This window comes from Notolepis coatsorum (assembly GCF_963971535.1).
Source record: "Notolepis coatsorum genome assembly, chromosome: 3".
NCBI lineage: Eukaryota > Metazoa > Chordata > Actinopteri > Aulopiformes > Paralepididae > Notolepis > Notolepis coatsorum.
This window is the reverse complement of record NC_140167.1, coordinates 27,616,935-27,638,735: the sequence shown is the minus strand read 5'-3', so window position 1 is coordinate 27,638,735 and position 21,801 is coordinate 27,616,935. Positions and strand designations below refer to the sequence as shown.

Sequence of the window (21,801 nt, the reverse complement as noted above, 5' to 3'; positions counted from 1 at the left end):
TGGTGACGATAACAGTGTTTTACTCACAAGACAGGATACACGACTGACAAACACAGGTAACATTTAGACAATGAACCAGCAAGTCTCTTCTGGTCCAGACATTTAATATACAAACACTAATTAGAGACAAAAGGTAATTACAAACAGGACACAGGTGTGGTAGACAAAACTAACAGAACACAGAGCACAGAACATAGAGCACAAGGGGAAAACAATAACAATAGAACAAACTGAGACCAACAGACTAAAACACATTTACAAAACACAGACAGGGGAACATAAATCTAACACAATGGAAACAACAATGACAACATAGACAACGAACATAACAAACATAAATGGCAGATGACAATGTTAATTAGGTGTGTGAGCTGATGCCAGATCTGCCACATCTGGCTCAGCCCAACGGTTGCCAATGTTGTGTTGTGAAGGGTATTGACGGGGGGTTGTGAATGTCTGAGTCCTGGACCAATCGAACTGGGTGGAGGGTTGCCGGCTGGTCCCACAGGACCGGGGGAAGTGTTACAATGACTGCTATTCAGCGATCCTAAATCCTGCTCTTAGGCCCAGTCCACACGATCACGGGTATTAATGACACCATTTCTTTTTTTTATTATTCAAAAAAATAAAACTGTCCACACGACTGGTTTAAACCCTGCACTGAGTGAAGTCATATGCATGTAGTACAATGCCAAAGCAGTAGGTGGCGGTGTTGTTCAGACATGAAGGCCATTTCAACCAATCAGAAAAGGTTGAACGCTCACTACACTTCCTGCTTAAAAACAACAAAGTCACCATCTTTAAATACCTCGCGTTAGCCATTTAGCCAACGTAGCATTTATTTTTCAGCAAAGAAAGTGCAATAAAAGTGCAATAAACAAAACGGCATACATTCACTGTGTGTTCTGCCTCTCATTTGTTGATGAAACAAAACCAACATCAACACAATTTACCACCAAGAGCGGATAGTTTAGTCTCACAAAAAGATCTCCGGTGTTGTTAGCTTACATGCTAACGTAATAATGTGGTAACATTAACGCTAGTAGAATGAATGGATGCAAACTTTATTTAACACATTGCAGAATGGGTACAATACAATACGGCTCAATACAAACAATTGTTAAGGGGATGCAGTCTGGATGGGTTCCTTATAACAATAACTTGACAACACATGAGTTTAATTTAGCTGCAGCTACAGGTTTACTCAGCGTCAGGTCAGGAATGTGACAACAGACATCATCAGTCGATCACAACACTCTTCAACACAGACGATACGTTTCGAACAAAAGTTTGTTACAATCATTTTCATATAACGCTACTTGGGACAGCTCTGCTGTAAACACTGGTGTAGCTGGCTCTGCTCTAATCTCTCTACCCCTCGCTCGGTTGCTAACTTGCTATTGTTTGCAACAGTCTGCCGTAAACATGGGAAATAATTGCGACAGCTCTGCCGTAAACACTGGAAATAACCTCGGTTGCTATGCCACACGCACCCACTGTAACCGGGATGTGCGCAAAACATCACCCTGGACTCCGGTTTTCAAAGACCGCGGTTGCAGTGTAGCAAAACCCTGGTTGTGTGTGGGCGAACAGTGCAACTGCGCACATACAATCACGGTTACATTAAACCCAGCGCTCCTGTGGACAGGGCCTTAGTTAGGACCGAATCCAGGAGGGACTGTTGGTGAATCCCAAAATCCCGGAAATGTCTTAAGTGGCGCTAAGACCAAAATTTGTCAGATCTTTTGTCCTAAGTCCGTTGGTGAATGAGACCCAATGTGTAATTTCAGAAAAACATGTATTTATTGAGACAGACTATGTTACCGTTACATTACTGTTTGGTACCATTACGAGAGGGAGAGAGAGAGTGAGAGTGAGAGTGAGAGTGGGAGAGAGAGAGAGAGAGAGAGAGAGAGAGAGAGAGAGAGGGGGGTAAAGAGAGATACTGGCACTTACTTTTTGGCACCCTGGGTCTGGGGAAATTCACAGTATGAGAAATTACCCCCCCCCCCCCCCCACATCAGACCAAATCAAATAATGTAAACATAGTGCAATATAAAGTGTCCCAGTGAGCATGTCCTGGCTGGGGGAGGAATGTGTAACTTCAGTGTAACTTCTGCATCAGAGAGAGTTGCACTGTTGAAATAGGATCCCCTGGATAGCCACACCAACTACTCCCTTCTTAATCCTAAAGGGGCAGCTCACCCCCAATTTATTTTAAATAAACCAATATATTTTCCCCCTTATCCGGAAAGCTATCTATCCATCCAGATAGTCTGTGTGATTTGTGTGAAGTTTTGGAGATAGCTAATCAATACAATGGAGCCGAGTGGCACTGTTATCGGCTCCCATGTCTGCTTTTCTGCACTGACCTGTCTGACCTGCTCTGCCTCGACCTATTCTGAGTGGTATCTCCTTCCCCCCGGGGCATATGGCCCTGAGCCATCGTCTTAATAATAAATAATAATTCATTTTATTTGTATAGCGCTTCTCAAGAACCCGAAGTCGCTGACAGTAGGCAGAGAAACAAAGAAAAACAAAGAAACAAAAAGGAACATAAGACCACGGGGGAATAGGGAAAACAGCATGAGATACACAGAAACATAAAGCCACAGTAACAAACATCAAAACAGGTTGGGGGGGGGGGGGGGGGGGGGGGTTATGGGTGGGGAAGGTTGAAGGCTAGGGAGAACAGGTGGGTTTTGAGGCGGGATTTGAAGGTGGAGAGTGTGGGGGAGTCTCTGATGGTCTGAGGGAGGGAGTTCCAGAGTCAGGGTGCAGTGCGTGAGAAGGCCCGATCACCAAAGTTTTAAAGTTTGGATGACGGGACAGTGAGGGAAGCAGTGGAGGAGGACCTGAGGGAACGGGTGGGGCGGTTAGGAAGAAGGAGATCAGTCAGGTAGTTGTTGCACTTGTTCTTAGTTAACAGGTTTCGTCCTCAGAGCGTGTCAGTTGTTGATATTAGAAAACACTGCAACAGGAAATCAACGGCAGTTGTTCCCTATAGCAATGCAATCCCACCGAATCCGTCTATAGAGTGGTGGAATATTCTGAGATAGAATTCTGTGAAAACATCTGAATGGGTTAACTATTGCTTGGCCACTTGCTGCTTAGCCTCTCTCTGGTTGTCCCGCCTCCTGCAGTGCAGGTGGATGTGGATTGGATGGATGAAGGTGAGCAGACTCAGCAGCGTCACGGCCACGTTCACATAGAGAGGGTCCCCGTGGAGGTTGTGCTGGATGAGGTGCAGGACTGGGAACTGGAGCAGCAGCACCATGGCCGATATAGACATCATCAGGCCCGACAGCTTCCCAAAGTGACCCACTGGGAAGGCGATGTTGAGGAAGGCTGGGTGTCCTCCGTAGATAAAAGAGCTGTTGATGACCTGCAGGACGAAGGTGAGGTACTGCAGGGGGAGGATCGGGGTGGAGAAACACACGCAGAAGAGAAAGCACTGGAGGGAGGTCACGAAGAGGGAGAGCACGGAGGAGCGCAGGTCTGCCCCCTGATCGGTATCCCCTGGAGCCAGAGGCTTGCCCTTGTGTCTGTCCATGATGAGGCCGTTTAAGGGGGCGCAGAGCACTCCACTCAGCTGGGTGAAGGCAAATGCATTGGTGTATTGGCTCACCAAGGCCTGGTCTCCATTGGCCAGACGGTTTAGCATGGGGTTGACGGTTGCCAGGAAGAGGAAGTGACAGAACTGGACGACAACAACCCACAGCAGGTGCCACCCGAAGAACCACGATTGCACGCAGCTCCGGAAGCTAGCCACCGCCACAGGCTCGGCCGCTTGCTGTGATTTGTCCTGCAGAGGACAGACTTCGTCCTCTTTGGTCCCGCTTGTCTCATACATCCCTCTCGCCTCTCCCTTCTGCATCCCCTCCTTCGTTCTGTCCTCTCCTCCTCCTCCTCCTCCTCCTCCTCCTCCTCCTCCTCCTCCTCCTCCTCCTCCTCCTCCTCCTCCTCTCCCCCGGCCAGGACAGCTCACCCCGTAGGAGTAATCTGTCGGCAGCGGATAGGGGATGTGTCCTCTGGGCATGAGGAAGAAGGTGCGGACGAGGTGGAGGACGCTGCAGGAGGACAGGAAGAGGAACAGAGAGTGGAACGAGACCCCTCTCTCGTGCAGCAGCTTGACGACGAGGAATACGGCGGCGGAGGAGTCGAAGGCGCCGGCGTAGACGTTGACGACGGTGGAGCGGTGAGCCTCGAACAGGTTCCCCACCTGAGCGTTGCTCATGTAAAACATCATCCCGGAGGTGCTCAGGCAGGACATGGCGGGGAACAGCAACTCGGGCAGGTCGGCGCTCGACAGCGCGATGAACAGCGTGCCGCCGGTGTACAGAGCGGTCGCCAGCAGCCTGGACGCCATCGTTCCAAAGTGGTCAAAGAAGTAACCGAGGGGGAAGCGCAATATGTTGGTGGAGACGCAGGCCACGGTGAAGACCAGGGAGAACTGCTCGTCCTGAGCGCTACAGTCCGTGTACACGGCGCCGTCTTCCCCCGTGGCGTTGGCACAGCGGTCGGCGAAGTAGCCGTCGTCTCTCAGCACGAACACCAGTGACGCCCATCCGTAGGCGATCCCCAAGAAACACAAACTCTCCATGAACCCAGAGAGCAGTGTCAGCCAGGGGCGCACTTTGTTAACACAGCCACGTCCATGGCTTTCCACCATGCCGTCTCGAGCTCCACGCCGTCCGTGGCGTGTTGTGGTGGTCGCTGAGCGTCGGTTGTTTATATCCCTCAGTGCAGGCCCACAGCCTGTGACCTTTTTCTGCTGTGGTGAAGTATGTTTGACCTGAAACTAAAGTCTCCTGTAAGAGGAGACGAGAGCACGGTTGTCTTAGATGTGTCACACTCCCAACTTTGTGTTGCTTGTCGTCACACATTGCTCCATTATCATTGGTCAAAGAGTGAGTGAGCAGGCGGCATGAAGGAGGAGGGGTTTTCAGGGTAGTTGTCAGCTTCTCTTATTGGCTCTTATTGGTTCTGTTTGCTCCTCCTTTGTTAGAGGCAGAAATATGTGATTGGGGCTTGCATGTGTGTTTGCATGTACACGTGCACAGGAGTGACACCGGTCTAACACACCTCGCCAGGCACTGATATATACATTATGTTTACAAGAGCTTGTGTGTTTGTGTGTGTGCACGTGCACAGGGGACAAGGGTTAAGCACACAGTTTCAACTGGGTGTCCTGGGGTTCGCATATGTCAGTTAATTGTTAAACCCCACGAAATGTGCAGTGCACGCTCTCAAATTCTTAACATTCATCTTGTGCAACAACGCAAGAAAAACGCTCCTTGATCAACCAGAACACATAGATTATAATCTCATTGATAAACCACACAACAATGTTCCCAGTACAAGATCAGGTGTTGAAATAGTGCAAGATCAGGTTGAAATAGATATGAATGTGTCAGGATGTACAAGCGAAGAGACCTCGATTGACAGGGGGAAAAGATTCAAGGAAAAATGTACTTCCTATTTATATTCCCAATTTTATAAACCAGTTAATTCATAAATCCAGTTCTCTAAACCAACCAGTTAAAGGACAAGACCCCTAGCCCTATTTCCTACTCACTCATGATGTCGTCGCAGGGTAGAGTTTTGTTCACAGCAATCCATGCTGTGCTTCATACCGTCTAACCAGCTCCTCTAGTTAGCCACAAAACTAGTGGGAAGTTAATTTACATTACATTTACATTTAGTAATTTAGCTGGCGCTTTTATCCAAAGCGACTTACACGTTTTGTACAACAAGACAGCAGGAAGGGTACATCTCTACCAGCTGAGTAACCATGTTCATCAGAGTGTTGAGTGCTACAGTGTAGGTTAGTATATTAGGACAAGTGCATGACAGTTAGGATTAGATTATAATTTTTTTTTCATTTCAGATAATGATTGAAGAAGTGCGTCTTTAGTCGACGGCGAAAGATTGGACGGGTTTCGGCTGTTCTAACTGTGGTGGGAAGTTCGTTCCACCATTGTGGGGCAAGGACCGAGAATAGGCGACTTCTCTTTGATGACCCTCTCGGAGCTCGGATAGGAGTAGGTCTGAGGCGGCCAGAAGATGCAGAGCGTAGGGGTCTTGAGGGTGTGTATTAGAGACCATTGACCGGAGGTAGGCGGGAGCCGTTCCCTTCGCCGCACGATATGCCGTTAATGGGGCCACTGTGAACCCATACGGAAAAAGGGTGATAAGAAACAGATAGTTTCTGTCTTCAGAAGGTTTTATAAGAAACATAGTTTCTGCCTTCAAAAGGTTTTTATAAGAAACATAGTTTCTGCATTCAGAAGGTTTTATAAGAAACATAGTTTCTGCATTCAGAGGGTTTTATAAGAAACATAGTTTCTGCCTTTAGAAGGTTTTATAAGAAACAGTTTCTTCATAGGTTCTCCTTTCTTGCCAAGCTGCAGGCTAAGATTATACCTGTTTGAATTAGTAGTACTAGTAGTAGTAGTAGTAGTAGTAGTAGTAGTAGTAGTAGTAGTAGTAGTAGTAGTAGTAGTAGTAGTAGTAGTAGTAGTAGTACTGTAGTAGTAGTAGTAGTAGTAGTAGTAGTAGTAGTAGTAGTAGTAGTAGTAGTAGTAGTAGTAGTAGTAGTAGTAGTAGTAGTAGTAGTAGTAGTAGTAGTACTGTAGTAGTAGTAGTAGTACTGTAGTAGTACTAGTAGTAGTAGTAGTAGTAGTAGTAGTAGTAGTAGTAGTAGTAGTAGTAGTAGTAGTAGTAGTAGTAGTAGTAGTAGTACTGTAGTAGTAGTAGTAGTAGTAGTAGTAGTAGTAGTAGTAGTAGTAGTAGTAGTAGTAGTAGTAGTAGTGTAGTAGTAGTAGTAGTAGTAGTAGTAGTAGTAGTAGTAGTAGTAGTAGTAGTAGTAGTACTGTAGTAGTAGTAGTAGTAGTAGTAGTAGTAGTAGTAGTAGTAGTAGTAGTAGTAGTAGTAGTAGTAGTAGTAGTAGTAGGTTTCAATTTGGGAGTGAGATACAAGCTTAGTCACACAATTTGGACCAACGCCCCTGACTTACACTTACTCTTATAAATATATTGGTTTGGTCTTGCTCTAATGAGTACACGAGCTTCATTGAAGGAAGGAAAATACTGTCTGAGTCAGCAGGAAGGGCGCTAGGGTTTTCAACATTTACACAACTCTATGATTCAATGGTTGGTTCTGTTTTATTTTATGTTGCTGGAGTATGGGGTTTTGATGATGCACCTGAGTATAATGCTATCCGGAACCGTGCCATGAGATACTTCTTGGGAGTCCATAAATATACAGCAAAAGGGGCTATAGAAGGGGACATGGGTTGGGACTCATGTTTGGTCAAGCAAAAATGTGAAACGGTTAGGTTATGGAACCGCCTGGTCCAGCTGCCAGATGATAGGGCGACTAAAAAGATATTTAACTGGGACAGAGCACACGGTCATCCATGGTCAAGAGAGATGTCCATGATTTTTTCTTCTGCTGATTTAAGTATGATTTTTATGAATAATCTGCAGTGTAAGGTTAATATAATCAAACCAAAATAATCAACAATTCATCAGGATAAGTGGAAGGTGGAGATATGTTGAAATTACAGATGAGTATTTTACTGAACCTTTAAATTTAAATTTAAAGAGAGGACGGATGTCTCTGTGTGCCCAGTTAAGGTCTGGCACCCTGCCATTGGCTGTGGAAGTGGGTAGATTCAAAGGTACACCTGAGGAGGAGCGGTTGTGTGTTCTCTGTGATCTGGGGGTGGTGGAGGATATTTCATTTAGTTGTACAGCGACTTGAGGAGGGATTTTATTTGAGAAAGTTCAATTCATAAATCCGGATTTGTTTTGGTAGTCTGAGAGGTTTTTTTGTGGAGGAGATTTTCAGTTTTGCGGATTTTTGGAGAAAGCATGGCACTTAAGACAAAACACATTATATCCTATATAATTTGATATGAATTCCTCTTTGAAGGACATTGTTTACAGCTTGTTATTATGTTTTTTTTTTTTTTTTTGCCCTTTGTACACCACTTTGAGGAGGGCTTTATTTGAAAAAATTCAAATTGTAAACCCAGATTTGTTTTGGCAGTCTGAGAGCTATATGTTGAGTTGTTTTTTTGTGGAGGACATCTTCGGTTTTGCAGGATTTTTGGAGAAAGCATGGCACCTGAGACAAAACACACTGTATCCTATATAATTGTATTTGAATTCACCTTGTTTTTCTGTTTATTTACATTGAGTACAGCTTGTGTTATATTACGTTTTATTGTATTTTCTTGTATTTTTTTTATGGCCATCTTGGTCTATGTCATTTGTTAAGTAATTGGTAAAGTATATTATTATATACTTATTGTTATGTGTCTTGTAAGCCCATATGGGCTGGGCATACATCTGTATGTAAGACAAACATTTTAAATATCAATCAATCAAGTAGTAGTAGTACAGTAGTAGTAGTAGTAGTAGTAGTAGTAGTAGTAGTAGTAGTAGTAGTAGTAGTAGTAGTAGTAGTAGTAGTAGTAGTAGTAGTAGTAGTAGTAGTAGTAGTAGTAGAATGGATATACTGCCATTCTACTACTATATTATTATTATTACTATCTTATACTCTATTATTATTACTATTTCTAATAGTATGACTTGTTTCCCTGCTTGTACCCAGCCCCCCCCCCCCCCCCCTCAGCTATTGTATTAGCAAACACTGCAACGGGAAATACACTTGGGCCCAATTCGAAAGTTTATAAAAAGGTCAACAGAATCCTCAAAGCACCACAAAGAGCACAGTTGTGGCCAGTACTGACTTGGCAGGAAAACTGTTTGTTTTAGCAATGTTGTCATTTTGAAACCACAAGGGGCAGCAAAACTCAAGGATGCGATGCAGTCTTCAGTTTGAGAGCAGTGTTTTGAATCTCTCTCTCTCTCTCTCTCTCTCTCTCTCTCTCTCTCTCTCTCTCTCTCTCCTCTCTCTCTCTCTCTCTCTCTCTCTCTCTCTCTCTCTCTCTCTCTCTCTCTCTCTCTCTCTCTCTCTCTCTCTCTCTCTCTCTCTCTCTCTCTCTCTCTCTCTCTCTCTCTCTCTCTCTCTCTCTCTCTCTCTCTCTCTCTCTCTCTCTCTCTCTCTCTCTCTCTCTCTCTCTCTCTCTCTCTCTCTCTCTCTCTCTCTCTCTCTCTCTCTCTCTCTCTCTCTCTCTCTCTCTCTCTCTCTCTCTCTCTCTCTCTCTCTCTCTCTCCCTCCAGAGCTCGAACCCCAACCTGACCCTGCAGCTTTTGTTTTTTGACGGCGAGGAGGCGCAGTTCCAGTGGACCGCCACAGACTCCCTGTACGGCTCGCGCCACCTGGCCGACAAGATGGAGAGGACCGCGCATCCGGCCGGGGCCACCAGCACCAACCAGCTGCATGGCATGGTGCGTCGCGGCTCTCCTCTGTGTCCAGATCATCACAGATTACATTAATCCCTTTATTAGTCTCGGTATCATCCCTCTGTTAGCCCACATCGGCTCTAGAACTATCTGCTTAACTCTTATCCCCACCCACCCGCAGACATATGCTCCAACACACACACACACCGCAGACATATGCTCCAACACACACACACACCCGCAGACATATGCTCCAACACACACACACACACCCGCAGACACACACACACACACACACACACACACACACACACACACACACACACACACACACACACACACACACACACACACACATTTTAATACTTTATTTGGTTCCACAAATTATATTGCATAAACAGGGAATCAAATGTATCGGGGCCAAGCAGCACTGAACACTTAAGGGTACACATAGCACCTCCTTCTCCACGTGGCTAAGCTGCCAATAATAGCTGAGACAGAGCAATATTTGGCAATTTGTTTGGCTTTTCTTTTAGACATTGCAGCAATTCTCAGACCGGTCATGGTGGATTTGTGTACATGGCCAAGACTTCCGAACACAAGTACACCATATCTACACCTATACCCAAGGTCAGCCATCACACTGAGCAGTGGTTGGTATTTGATATACTTGTCCCGGAAGGCCTGGTCCATGTAGAGGTCAAAGGTACAGCCTACTTCTATGACCAGCACCTCCCCGTGGCTGGTGTCAACAAAAACAACGTCCGGTGTATTGGGTATGTTAGCAAAAACATCGTTGGTAAGGCCAAACCACTCTGGTTTCACTCTGGCATGTTTGTACATTGTTGCACTAGATGGTGATATGTTCCGTACCGCATCAGACACAATGTCCACAATACGGTCATGACGAGCGATGTACAGGTGTTTGTATGCATTACATCCGTTTGTTATGTGTGCAATGGATTCTAGGTGTTGTGAATCTTGATGGTTTAAACAGAATGGACTGTGAGTTGAGGGTACCAAGTGGACAGATTGTATTGGGTGGGTAATACCTGCAGTCTTGCTTTGATGGTAAATTTTAAAACATCCTCACCAACAGCGGCGTTCTTATACACTGAGTGTGAGACTGAGTGGTCAGCAAACTCCAAACAAGCTAGTTTGCCCTGTAGTCTGAGTCCCACCAGTGCTGCCTGATCTCAGACTGCTTCATGCTAAGCAGAACCCTCCTTGCAGAGTCTCTGTGCAGTTCGACAGTCTCTTCCTGCGGTGTTGTGATGTTGGCCTTCACAACCACACAGGGGTCTGTGATAAGTTCATCAGAGACAGGGACTTCAGTCTGTGTGTTGGTGGGTCTTGTCCATTTCAGCTGAACTCCAGTCTGGTTGCAGAGGTCATTGAGATCTGGCCAGTCAGACCAGAGCCCGAAGCCCTTGGCCCGAGAGTCCAGTTTCCCAGAGTCTTTCTTCCTGAAGCCGAGGAAGTTATTCTGGTCTGCGGTGGCCAGGGGGATCTTCCTTCTGCGTAGATCCAGCAGGAGAGAGGCCCTGGCCATTTCTCTGACGGTGACATCATCATTGTTAAGCATGTGGAGCAGGTGGGCTAGCCTGGTGGCTATGTAGGTCCACTCGACATTGGGGACTCCCAGCCCTCCCTCTCCACATGGGAGAAAGATCATGCCTCGTGTGGAGTGTGTGTTGAGGCCTACCCACTTTCTGACCAGCTGAACAGTTTTGTTTGTCATTTCTCTCAGTGCCTTGAGAGGATGTGTACATTGGCAAAAAGTGTTGGATTTTAGCCAGAGCCACCTCTCTCACAGCCTGGAACTTCATGATGACGGGGAGGGGGGACAGGTCAATCAGGTGTAGACGATGGAGAAACTCTGTAGTGAGCTCCTCGACCTGCTCCCCCCACTCTCCAGCGATGTTAAACCTGTGGCCAAGGTATGGGTAGGTCTCATTACGGGAATACACCTTGATGGGTTGGCCCATTACAAGAAAGGAGGGGGGCTTGTCGTTCTTGGCCTTATACCAGCGGTTGCCTCCACTGCGGCGCTCATGGAGTACGGCGCACTTGGCTTGCTTCACCTCCAGCCCTGACCACTGGAGGAACTCATCAGTGCGTGCCAGCATGTTAATGATGACATCTTCCTGTCGTGATGACACCTGCACGTCGTCCGCGTATCCCTGAACAGGATTTGGGGATCGGACATGCAGAGGAGCGCACTGGTAAATCCACTTCATCCACTGGTTGAGTGCTAGGATGAAGTTCACGGCACTCCAGGGACAGCCAGTTTTTATTCCCACCTTCAGTGCAATCGGCTCTGTGAGCTGCTGCCCACAGATAACTTGGATAAATGAACCTTGGTATACACTGGATACAATATTCACAAAAGGCTGAGGCAGGTGTATTTCCTCTAATGTTTTTAACATCACCTCATGGGAGAGTGTACCAAATGCGTCTCTAAAGTCCAAAAACACTGTGTAGAATTTGGATGATTCATGTTTGAAAATCGTCTATTCCGGTTTTAAGCAAAACACATGTTCGTTCATTCCTGTCTGTTGATATAAGCTTTCTGATGGGGGGAGAGAATCCCTGTGTCACCAGCCAGGGTAAGATGCGGGTGAGTAGGCACTTCATAAAGACTTTATATATAGTGGGCAATAGTGAAATGTCACGCCAAGTGGAAGGATCATCTGGAATATTTTCCTTTTTGGTATTCTATGGATGAGGGCCCTTTCCATGAATCAGGCACCTTCTCATTGATCAGGCAGGCATTGAAGATATGTGTGAGTGTCTGTGTTGACGTGGGCCTGGTAGCTCTCAACGTCTCATAGATGACCCCATCAGATCCGCTAGCCTTGTTATTGGGAAGAGAAGTCAGAACTGCATCCACTTCTTCTGTTGTAAAATCATGGGTGTCTGGGAAATAGCCTGGCTCTATTTTGTCAATGGAATTGCACCAAGGGGGCGTGGCCAGGGGAGTGACAGCGCTTGGTGCAGTTTGACATTTGGCTTTATAGTAGTTATACACGTTGGTTGTATCACTAACAGTGGGGGGGTTTCGGGAAAACAGCTATTATTCAAAATGATATTGATTGCCTTTGACTTGCGATGTTGCCATGTTGTGTGTGTGTGTGTGTGTGTCAATGCTGCCAAGTGTCAGTGGTGAGACGAATGCGCTCATGATTTTTTAACATCTAAGCTCACATACACCCGTTGTAACTGCCACCGTTATTGCAGTCGGGACATAAGATGCACTGGATGCTTTTGATAAGCATGTGCCTCGTTACCACACACACACACACATACACACACACACACACACCTGCAGACATAATGCTACCTCACACACACACACACACCTGCAGATATATGCTCCAACACACACACACACACACACCTGCAGATATTATGCTCCAACACACACACACACCTGCAGATATATGCTACAACACACACACACACACACACACCTGCAGATATTATGCTACAACACACACACACACACCTGCAGATATTATGCTCCAACACACACACACACACACACACCTGCAGATATATGCTACAACACACACACACACACCTGCAGATATACGCTACACACACACACACCTGCAGATATTATGCTCTAACACACAAACACACAACACACACCCACAGATATATGCTACCTCACACACACACACACACACACACACACACACACACACACACACACACCCACAGATATATGCTACCTCACTCACACACACACACACACACACACACACACACACCTGCAGACATATGCTCCAACACACACACACACACACACACACACACACACACACACCTGCAGACATATGCTACCTCACACACACACACACACACACACACACACACACACACACACACATACACACACACACCTGCAGACATATGCTACCTCACACACATAGTTCGATGGGCAAATAGAATGGTCGTAATACAGTCTGATGTCCAAAACACAAAACAGGCTCTCGTACAGAAAAAGGATTGTTCAATACTCAGGAGTCGTCCGGTCCAGGGTCAGTACACACGGGGGTTTCTCAGCCAGTCCAGGGTCCAGTACACAAGGGGGTTTCTCAGCCAGTCTAGGGTCCAGTACACAATGAACACCTTCTCGCCTTCACCTCTCCTCTCACTACCTCTCACCTCGCAAAACTCCGTACACAAACAATCTCTCTCTCAATACAACAACTCCTACCTCACCTCCTCTCAACTCGGCTCTCTCTGTCCTAGTGTATTTGTAGTGTGTGTGTCTGGGGTGTGTGCGTGTGGGATATGGGTGATCTAATGATGCACAGGTGTGTTCTATCAGTACTAATCAGCTACCTAATTGCTTCTACTCCTCCGTGGCAGTAGTACCTCCCGTCCTTCACATATCCATGAGACGGGGGGTATAGCTGCCACAATATAGTATTCTGCTCAGTATTAGAAAGTATCAGTATATACTGTAGTATTCTGCTGAAATCGTGACCTCATCCATGTATGTGGAGTCTTGATATGGAGGCTGATTCATCAAAGCCTTTACAGTAACATGATGTCATGTTGATAACAGGATGTCATGTTGATGTGAGGTATATGTTGCTGTATCCTAGCAATGGAAAGATAGCGCAAGTGTTTTCAACAAATGAAAGACATTCCTGTCAGAGAGTGAGATAAAGCAGAGTATCTTCAACAGCCTCATTCATCTGTGTGTGTGTGTGTGTGTGTGTGTGTGTGTGTGTGTGTGTGTGTGTGTGTGTGTGTGTGTGTGTGGTAATGTCAGTGTGTTGCACCATGGAGCACATTGTGTCATCATCACACCTCAAAGCTACATAGGAGGACGTTTCTGGAGGTTTTATCTTCAGAGGGTTCCGTTCCCATGACATCCCGCTGACATCGCCTTTTTCTCTCCAACACTGTCTACATTAAATCTACTAGCAATTTCATGTTATATTGAGTCTTAACAAGTGTGGGGGGGGTTACATAATTAAATTTGTTCCAATACAAGTATAATTTTAATTATTATATATATATTTTTTTAAACAAGTTCAGTTCAATTGGAACAACAATTTGCACTTGTCGTCTGAAAATACGATTTTAATAATCAATACAAGCTTGAAATACTGATGAGATGTGTGTTAAGTGTTGAGATGTGAATCACCCCCCCCCCCCCCCCCCCCCCCTCTCTGTCTTCCCCCTCCAGGACCTGTTTGTGTTGTTGGACCTCATTGGGTGTGCCACCCCTCGCTTTGGCAACCAGTCCCCCAGCACGACCCGCTGGCTCTCTAGGCTGCAGAACATTGGTGAGTAATCATCACACACTGTAGCCCCCCCCCCTCTCTCACACACTGTAGCCCCCCCCCCCTCTCACACACTGTAGCCCCCCCCTCTCTCACACACTGTAGCCCCCCCCCTCTCTCACACACTGTAGCCCCCCCCCCTCTCTCACACACTGTAGCCCCCCCTCTCTCACACACTGTAGCCCCCCCCCCTCTCTCACACTGTAGCCCCCCCCCTCTCACACACTGTAGCCCCCCCTCCTCTCTCACACACTGTAGCCCCCCCCCTCTCTCACACACTGTAGCCCCCCCCCTCTCTCACACACTGTAGCCCCCCTCCCTCACACACTGTAGCCCCCCCCCTCTCTCACACACTGTAGCCCCCCCTCTCTCACACACTGTAGCCCCCCCCCTCTCACACACTGTAGCCCCCCTTCCTCACACACTTAGCCCCCCCCCTCTCACACACTGTAGCCCCCCCCTCTCTCACACACTGTAGCCCCCCCCCTCTCACACACTGAGCCCCCCCCTCTCACACCACTGTAGCCCCCCCCCTCTCACACACTGTAGCCCCCCCCTCTCTCACACACTGTAGCCCCCCCCTCTCTCACACACTGTAGCCCCCCCCCTCTCTCACATACTGTAGCCCCCCCCTCTCTCACATACTGTAGCCCCCCCTCTCTCACATACTGTAGCCCCCCCCTCTCTCACCTACTGTAGCCCCCCCCTCTCTCACACACTGTAGCCCCCCCCTCTCTCACATACTGTAGCCCCCCCTCTCTCACATACTGTAGCCCCCCCTCTCTCACACACTGTAGCCCCCCCCTCTCTCACACACTGTAGCCCCCCCTCTCTCACACACTGTAGCCCCCCCCCTCTCACACACTGTAGCCCCCCCCCTCTCTCACACACTGTAGCCCCCCCCTCTCACACACTGTAGCCCCCCCCCTCTCTCACACACTGTAGCCCCCCCCCCTCTCTCACACACTGTAGCCGCCCCCCTCTCTCACACACTGTAGCCCCCCCCCCTCTCACACACTGTAGCCCCCCTCTCTTCACACACTGTAGCCCCCCCCCTCTCTCACACACTGTACCCCCCCCCCCCTCTCTCACACACTGTAGCCCCCCCCCTCTCTCACACACTGTAGCCCCCCCCCCTCTCTCACACACTGTAGCCCCCCCCCCCTCTCTCACACACTGTAGCCCCCCCCTCTCTCACACACTGTAGCCCCCCCCCTCTCTCACACACTGTAGCCCCCCCCCCTCTCTCACACACTGTAGCCCCCCTCTCTCACACACTGTAGCCCCCCCCTCTCTCACACACTGTAGCCCCCCCCTCTCTCACACACTGTAGCCCCCCCCCCCTCTCTCACACACTGTAGCCCCCCTCTCTCACACACTGTAGCCCCCCCTCTCTCACACACTGTAGCCCCCCCTCTCTCACACACTGTAGCCCCCCCTCTCTCACACACTGTAGCCCCCCCCCCTCTCTCACACACTGTAGCCCCCCCCCCTCTCTCACACACTGTAGCCCCCCTCTCTCTCACACACTGTAGCCCCCCCCCTCTCTCACACACTGTAGCCCCCCCCTCTCTCACACACTGTAGCCCCCCTCTCTCTCACACTGAGCCCCCCTCTCTCTCTCACACTGTAGCCCCCCTCTCTCTCTCACACTGTAGCCCCCTCTCTCTCTCACACTGTAGCCCCCCTCTCTCTCTCACACTGTAGCCCCCCCTCTCTCACACACTGTAGCCCCCCTCTCTCACACACTGTAGCCCCCCCTCTCTCTCACACACTGTAGCCCCCCTCTCTCACATACCATCTTTCTCTCTAAACTGGTTTGGTTTGTAGATGATCATTAACTAATTGGTGTGTAAATGAAATGTGTGGGCATATAAGTATGTGTACAGTTAAGTATTCTTTGCTATTTCACATAGTTTGATTATTGGATATTGGAGCTTGTCTTGTGTGTGTGTGTGTGTGTGTGTGTGTGTGTGTGTGTGTGTGTACTTGTGTGTGTACTAGTTATGATGTATCAAGTATTATGTTGTACGGTCATAGTGTACATTTTTTGTGGACCTCAGGAAGTATAGCTACTGCGTCCTAATAAACAAAACTAAAACTAAACTAAACCCTGCAGGCCGGTGGAGTGTTCTATTGTGCCATCCGTCAAATTAATCAAATGATCACCTTTGTATATTTCCTTGTTTGGGAAAGACACAGGTAATAGAGAGAGCAACATTCATATGATTTCACCATGTGACGGTATAGTTGCACTGGAAACATGTCGCCTATTTTTATATAAGGGATAATGAGTGTTTTCTGTTTTGTTAAAATGTTTGCAAAATGGCGCATTCGTCGCTAATTTGTTTGTTTGTTTGTTTGTTTGTTTGTTTGTTTTCCCTTCCTTTGTCTCCAGAGCGTCGTCTGCACTCGATGGGTCAGTTAGTGGATCATCCCAGTGATGTTCAGTATTTCTGGCCTAACATGCCTGTGGGCCACGTCCAGGACGACCATGTCCCGTTCCTCAACAGAGGTGAACTCAAAACACACACCATACAGAACACACACGATCCCACTCTTCCCCAAAACAAAACCCCAAGAGGGCGCGCAACTCCACTAATAACGTCAGCATCAATAATAACATAGTGTAGCGCCGAAGAATAGGAGTCAGAGGCGGGGTGTCGAAAGACAACACTAAACGTTTATTCAACTTCAACGTCAACACTCTTGCTAGCTAACAGGAACTCGTTTGCCGACAGGAAAGTAACAAATATACAATACAATATTGTCCGTGCGGAACCCTTATCCCCAACACATAGTTCCGTGGGTGAATTATGTTGATCCACCACAATAGAACACATTAAATAGATGTAAGTCTAACCAGCTAGCACTAACGTTAGCTTGTTTTGGTCTAGAAAAAGCTCACGCCAACTTATGAGGCTGTAACTGAGTGGCGAGACTAAACAAAAAAGACTAAATAGAGACTAAACAAAAAAGACTAAAACTAAAATGCTCAGACTTGTAGTTGACTAAAACTTGACTAAACAGAAAATAGATAAACGTGCCTAATATGATGAAAATGAAAAAGAGCATTTGAAACATGACTAAGAATTAAAAATAAAATAGCTGATGAAATTAACACTGGTCACATACACAAACATTTAATGTTTTATTGTCGATTATATTATGAGTTGCGTCAAAAGTTATTTGACAGGTGTGAAAACCTTGAGTTAATGTGGTTGAGTGATGCAAAAAGACTAAAATGGATTTTTGATCACAGGGTATTTGCACTTGCAGAATATTTAGAGAAAGCAAAAAAAAGAACATATATGTGATGTATTTCTTTTGGCCTCTGATGGTGTGCACGGTGTAGCTTAGAAACCTTGGGAAGTGAATGTTATATTCAATTATTGTTTTTGGTTTTCTATAACCCGTAAGGGATGGGTCCTCGGCCATGACACGTTTTTTTTTATTCATTCATACACATGGGAGCGACAGTGGCTCAGGAGGTAGAGCAGCTGTCTGGTAATCGGAAGGTTTCCGGTTCCGTTCCAGCTCCTCTCGGCAACTTTGTCCTTGAGCAAGACACTTAACCCCTAACTGCTCCCGATGATGGCCCCTCCGTGAATGTGTGAGTGAGTGGATGAATGTGAAGCATGAGTTGTAAAGCGCTTTGGATAACAGCGCTATATAAATGCAGTCCATTTACATCATCACAAATACAATGGCAGTGAAATGCTTCTTCTGCTAGACCTCCACCCCAGATCGTGCACACATCAATAAAGATAATGATATGCAGACAATAAAATAAAGATAAAGACAAAAGAGTATTGATAAAGGAAAACTCTCCATACAAACCTCAGTAGTGGAAAGTAGGCCCTGAAACTATTTACATTTCCTAGGACATGCAAAGTAAACATTAAAGTGCTTGTGCAAGGGGATATAATATACAGTATATATACAGTGGACTATCTAGACTAGGCAATGGTATGTGATGCAGTCAGTCAGTACTGAACAGTTACTAGGCAGAGTTTTTATTTTTGTTATTTGAATCAGGATGGCTTGTGGGTAGTGGCTTCCCTTGAGCCTCTCTGGGCTGGTCTTAAAAGAACCCGCCAACATTTTGGGAAATTAGCTTATCGTCTTCTCCAGAGAGAGACAATAAGATAGATACCAGTTTCCTCTCTGTGCGTTCAGTAGAAAGCTATCTGGCTGTACGTTAACCTAGCTTAGCACAATGAATGGAAGCGGACATGGCCGGTTAGCCTAGGCATTGTCCAACTAACACCTCTCCCGAAGGCTAACCGGCCATGTCCGCTTCCATTCCTTGTAAGTAAGCTCATTTCCCAAAATGTTGGCGTGTTCCTTTAAGGCTGCGTTAGCGTTTGCCTGACCTCAGTAGAGAGAAGATTACATTGTTCTTATGACTGACACTCTTTATGATTCTGGTTTATGGTTCAACGGGAGGATTTTAGCCCAAAGTCCGATGCATGTATTTCAGCCACACACACACACACACACACCAGATGGTAATGTAAGAATTGAGGTACAGTGCACGCCACCTGCCCTCTGACGCAGAGCTGGCAGCTCCACTGGTACACATTCATCCATACTATTAGGCTCTTAGTGTAAAAGAAAAGTGAGACAACTACATGACTAAATGCAGTATATACTTTAATCAGATGATTACATGCAGTACATGTTATTCACACAGCTTTGATCCCGGTTTGAACCGATAACACAACCGCAGTCTCCAAGTGACCACGGTCACTATTGTTTATTATAGCCAATTTGTACGGCTGGGTATCGGAATTCGATACTTATATGGTATCGATCGCATTGCTTCAATCTCTATCGAGTATCGAATAATGCTGTTTCGATACCTGTATAGGTACTCCCATCAGCATCAGTGAGCCAATAAGCATGCCCGTTCCAAGATATACTGTAAGGCTGGTGGTTGGCTGTTTATTCTGTTCAACCAATCCAAAATGTAACAAAGCCTCTGATTGGCTCATACAACACACAAAGTATGGTATTGAAAATGTTTTTTTCTTTTTTTCGTATCAGTATCGAATCTCACGTATCAGTATTTGGCACTAGTATCGAAAAATGTCAAAAACGATACCCAGCCCTATGTGGTATATAATCTTCTGAATCTCCCCCCCCCCCCCCCCCCCCCCCTCAGGTGTACGTGTCCTCCACCTCATCCCGACCCCCTTCCCGTCTGTGTGGCACACGTTTGACGACAACGAGCTGAACCTGGACCGCTCCAGCATCCGCAACCTCAACAAGATCCTGCAAATCTTTGTCCTGGAGTACCTCAACGCCAGACCCACAGACCCCTCAAACCCACAAAATGCCCCTTAAAGACACACAACATACCCTTCAATCTGCTTCCTTGGTTCTGGTCCTCCACTATACAGCACAATGTTTTTCAGTCCCCATAAGGGACTGACGAAGCCCGCTGGGCTTTAGTACCATTGGTCCATTCACGCTGGGCTTTATTACCATTGGTCCATTCACGCTGGGATTTATTATTAATAATAATAATAATAATAATACATCAGATTTATATAGCACTTTTCCAAATGCTCAAAGACACTTAATTATTACAATTGGTCCATTCACACTGGGCTTTATTACCATTGATCCATTCACCTATACCGGTTCAAAAATATGTATTCCTCAAACGAATCAGGTGTAGCGTTGGGTTGAAACTTTAAGTTGGCAAACCATTTGACTCCATAGGACCAAGGACGACAGAATGCTAAGTTTAATTTCCCCCCTTGAGTCCTCGGTCCCCCGGCAACAAGATCAGCACACAGGCCCCTCTGTGTGGCTCCTGCCACAGTGCTCTCTTTATGTGACAATGTGCCCCTCGCTCTCACTAAGAGGAGACATCTTTGTGCCAATGCTAATGTCTGGCTTCCAGTCTACTTAGCCAGAAAAAGGTGGAGTCCTGATTGATTAAAACGATAAACCAAAATTAGACGTTTTAGTGCTATATTGTATAATTTTTCTTTTCACATTGGTGTTCTCTCTCTCTCTCTCTCTCTCTCTCTCTCTCTCTCTCTCTCTCTCTCTCTCTCTCTCTCTCTCTCTCTCTCTCTCTCTCTCTCTCTCTCTCTCTCTCTCTTTCTCACTCCCCCCTTTCTCCTTCCTTCGAAGATCAACTTAGATGGCGGTCATTTCAATATTAATTGCTTTGGGAGCAGCTGTGGCCCAGAGACAGTGGCTCGCCGCCTCGCACTAATGTCCATAATTCAAGGTCTACCCTATATTGTGAAATTCAATACGGCCACCGCCACCCACATGGATGACACCAGAAATATATCTACGGCACAGTACGCTGGGATACACGTGGTATGGAGTTTCCCTATCAGCTTCTGAACATCGCAATGTTACGTTTCCCCTGCTACTACAAATCTGCCCCAGTTTGTTTATAGAACGAACCTGTTCTGAGAGCAGGAAGTGGGTTTGTTTGTATTATAACAACAAGCGCTCACGTCCTGTCCGTTTGGATCGCGAGGTGGATAACTGCCTCCACCGACGCGGCTGCGTGGCCCTCGTGTTGGTTTACAGTACATTATTAGCCCGATCTCCGTGTAGGTCACAGAATAACACACACTGCCAAAAGTCAACTTCCTTTATTTTGAATCCTGAAATAAACGGTTGGTTCAGAAAACAAGGGAGGATCATACAGGTTTTTGTCGTGGGTGTTTTGATTGTCTCGGTTGCTGGTATTCTCGGGAGCCGTGGGGGAGAGATGTTGATGTGGCTGGTGGGCGTGTTGTGATGAATTAAAGGGGAACTATCTTATAAATGGCCTTTTTGAGTGTTTAGCATTGTTTCCTAGCTATGTGAACTTATATTAATATGATCTATGTCTCAAAATTCTCATATTGGCGCATTCTTCCAATTCTCCTCTCACAATATTCACCCTCACTGAACTGAGTCATTTGAAAATGTGCGCGATATGTGATGTCATATAGTCACTGCTGCATGTTAATGTTCAGGCGACGACGCTGCTGCGCAGTGGTTTAGGAGCCCAGGCTCAAAACGGCTCGAGATCTTGAGGTAGAAAAATGCTGTTTTTGAGGACTTGATTAGAAATACAAGGGAGCTCCAGTAGCTCACCACGTACCGCGAGCGCTATTTCAGCGCCGTGGACAACCGTGCTCGTCACGGATCTGGGG

General features: G+C 46.7%; 2 protein-coding genes across 2 annotated transcripts in view; one reads left to right on the top strand and one right to left on the bottom strand.

Annotated features, from left to right (window-relative positions):
* Window positions 1-20,594, top strand: part of qpct (glutaminyl-peptide cyclotransferase) — a 51,326-nt gene extending 30,732 nt beyond the window's left edge. The window contains exons 4-7 of the mRNA XM_084310963.1: window positions 9,195-9,362; window positions 14,527-14,626; window positions 17,022-17,138; window positions 19,791-20,594. Of these exons, the coding sequence (XP_084167089.1) occupies window positions 9,195-9,362; window positions 14,527-14,626; window positions 17,022-17,138; window positions 19,791-19,972 (567 nt within the window). The 3' untranslated portion in view covers window positions 19,973-20,594. The remainder of the gene's footprint in view (window positions 1-9,194; window positions 9,363-14,526; window positions 14,627-17,021; window positions 17,139-19,790) is intronic.
* Window positions 2,669-4,769, bottom strand: LOC311225059 (equilibrative nucleobase transporter 1-like). The gene is made up of 2 exons (XM_084310269.1): window positions 3,982-4,769; window positions 2,669-3,888 (listed from the first exon to the last, which is right to left on the bottom strand). Exons 1-2 carry the CDS (start codon window positions 4,670-4,672, stop codon window positions 3,089-3,091), a joined length of 1,491 nt encoding a protein of 496 aa, XP_084166395.1. The 5' UTR covers window positions 4,673-4,769; the 3' UTR covers window positions 2,669-3,088.
* Window positions 20,595-21,801: the final 1,207 nt, after the last annotated feature.

Coding starts and splice junctions, on each gene's coding strand:
- LOC311225059 (XM_084310269.1), bottom strand. CDS start 4,672: ATGGTGGAAAGCCATGGACGTGGCTGTGTTAACAAAGTGCGCCCCTGG. Junction 3,889..3,981: donor TTACTCCTACGGGGTGAGCT/GTCCTGGCCGGG, acceptor GAGAGGACAGAA/CGAAGGAGGGGATGCAGAAG.